Below are 2,500 nucleotides of genomic sequence, written 5' to 3' on the forward strand. Positions count from 1 at the left end.
CAAATAACACCCCCTCCCCCACCACAAATAATTCACTGATTCATTTCAGTCATAACTTTCAGAATATTCCTGGAAGCTCTTCTTTTTGTAATGAAGTAAATATTTAGTTAGTTCTATCAACTAGGGTTGTGTGTAATTTCACACAAATGATTCATTCTCTTTTTTTGTAGTGAAATACATTTTTAGTTAGTTCTGTTATCTAGGGCTGTATTAAACTCAATCTCCCACCAAAGTTATTCAGTCAAGTGATTGACAAATGCTTTGCAATTCAGTTCAGGTTATTTCCACCCAGATCTCCCTCACTAAAGGCTGTTTGTACGGTCTCTCTCGAACTCTTTATCTCTAGCAGAGCAGCACATCTATTTTAACGTGTTCTTTCAAGGCTCAAAGGGCATATTTTTGTTGGTTTAGTTTGCTTAGATGCGTACACACGGTCAGTGTGCAACAAAGGAACCGTGTGCGTTTGTGTTCAGAGCGAGTGGAGGTCTGGAAAGCGTGTGTATTCACAGCTCTGACCCATGGTAAACACAGGTTAGTAAACTGTGTGTTTCTCTCCTGCGCCCTCCCACCTCGCCAGCCCAGACTACATCTGTTTTTCCAGATACACACACACTCACTTCATTTGTCATGCTGTGATTGTGTGTAGACAAAAGGGCCTGTCGGCAGGCAGATAGTACTGCAGTACTGCTATTAATCACAATTACAGAGAACTACCCCCCCTCACACGCACACACACACACAATCAGCATGGCTTGCTTTCTTTTAGATAGCGGTCATGAAAGTTTATAAACATCAGCTCACCATTTCCTCTCTCATTGTAAAGGTATAGTTCATTCAAAAATTAAATAATCACCTGCACATCGTTTCAAATAGACTTAAAAAGATAAAAGATGTTATTTTGCATCTGATCTTTGAATGACTAATTCACAAATCTGACTCAATGATCAGGTTTTAGCATTAGACAACTTTTTTTTTTTGAGTGAACTATTCCTTTATTAGTCCATTTAAGACTCGACCCACACAGATCTCTCTCTCTCTCTGTGTGTGTGTGTGTGTGTGTGTGTGTGTGTGTGTGTGTGTGTGAGATTAATGAGTCTGGTGACGTTTAGCTAGCAGCAGGCGGACGGTAATGTAGATAAGTCATGTGTCTCAGACCCAGTAAACCAGGACAAACCCCCGACCCCAACGCTACCATTCTCTAAAGCTGAATAGTGGAGTCTAGAGGCCGAGTTGTGTGTGTGTTCGGTTTAGCAGAGCTTAGAGTGAGGCAATAGATTCGTTTATTTCAGATGAGTCACGTGCTGTGTGGTGTAATTCACCTCCATGGTGGTGAGACAGACTTCCTCCATTGGCAAGAATCTCCTCCCGGGCCGCATGCTACACAACAGAAGCAAAACAAGACGTTAATTATCATTTTTAATATTTTAAAAAATCATCATTATTTCATTTTTGCTGATCTGATTGGTCAATGACCCAGTCTGTTGTGATTGGTCTACTCTGCTCTGATTGGTCAGATGACCAAATGATTCATTCGAGTCTTTACTTTTAAAATGTTATTGGATGCCCTTGTTTTTAGTAGTGCAATACATGTTTAGTTAGATCTATCAGCTAGGGCTGCAAGGTTCATTTGGACAGTTCATTTTACACTCACTGGTAAATATTGAGACGTGCTAGTTTAAAGATAGATGGCTAATCTTTACCTTTCTTGCTGTTCTTACCTCCACTTTTTCGTAGACATGAACTGGATCACTCAGACCCCGGTAATTAAAGGCAAAATAGAAATACACACAAGCACCTGCATCATACGTCTGTGTAACTCTGGAGAGAGAAAAACAAAGAGAAAAACATTAGTTATGATGCTTTCAAGTCCATCCGGGGAAGACATTTTATACTGACACCTAGTGGTGTGGATGTAGATGTAGCCATGATTATTTTTATAATAATACCTTTTTATAATAATACTGAGTGCACTTTTAGGGGCCATAATTACACTAAAATATACTCATGTATAATACATAAGATCTAGCCATTGATTTGAAGTTCCTATAAATGAAATGCTATTGCTAGTTACATTATTATCCATCACTTAGATATTATCCACCAAGCTTTATAACAATTCTTCATCAACAGTACACAAAAAGCATACAGAAATTGTACAGCCCATTTTTACAATCATGATACTAATTTACCATCAACTAAAGATATCTATATCTATAATACATGCGTTGTTTGCTATGATTTCTTTATTTGTCACAGCAACTCAAAAAGTCCAGGTTCAAATAAATCCAGCTTTTCCCGCTGGTAATTACGACACTGTGATGGCCGTCATAATTTCTGTAATTTTGCTCAGTTTTCTAATTTTGTTCTGGTATATACACCTCATAATCACTTATTTCTGAGAGGATGAGGAGCGTTTGATGTTTCTATAATCAGTAGTCTTGATATTCTTCCTGCTAAAGCGGATTTACGGCTGCTGTGGGGTTTTAATGACTCTAGAAAA

At 38.4% G+C, this 2,500-nt stretch overlaps 1 protein-coding gene across 1 annotated transcript in view; it reads right to left on the reverse strand.

Moving 5' to 3' along the window:
• agps (alkylglycerone phosphate synthase) overlaps positions 1–2,500 on the reverse strand; it is a 42,529-nt gene that overhangs the window by 6,526 nt on the left and 33,503 nt on the right. Inside the window, exons 18-19 of the mRNA XM_084123385.1 lie at positions 1,719–1,818; positions 1,320–1,377 (exon numbers count right to left, since the gene is read on the reverse strand). Coding sequence (XP_083979511.1) covers positions 1,320–1,377; positions 1,719–1,818 — 158 coding nt within the window. The remainder of the gene's footprint in view (positions 1–1,319; positions 1,378–1,718; positions 1,819–2,500) is intronic.

Source organism: Abramis brama (assembly GCF_963993115.1).
Source record: "Abramis brama genome assembly, chromosome: 8".
Classification (NCBI taxonomy): Eukaryota; Metazoa; Chordata; class Actinopteri; order Cypriniformes; family Leuciscidae; genus Abramis; species Abramis brama.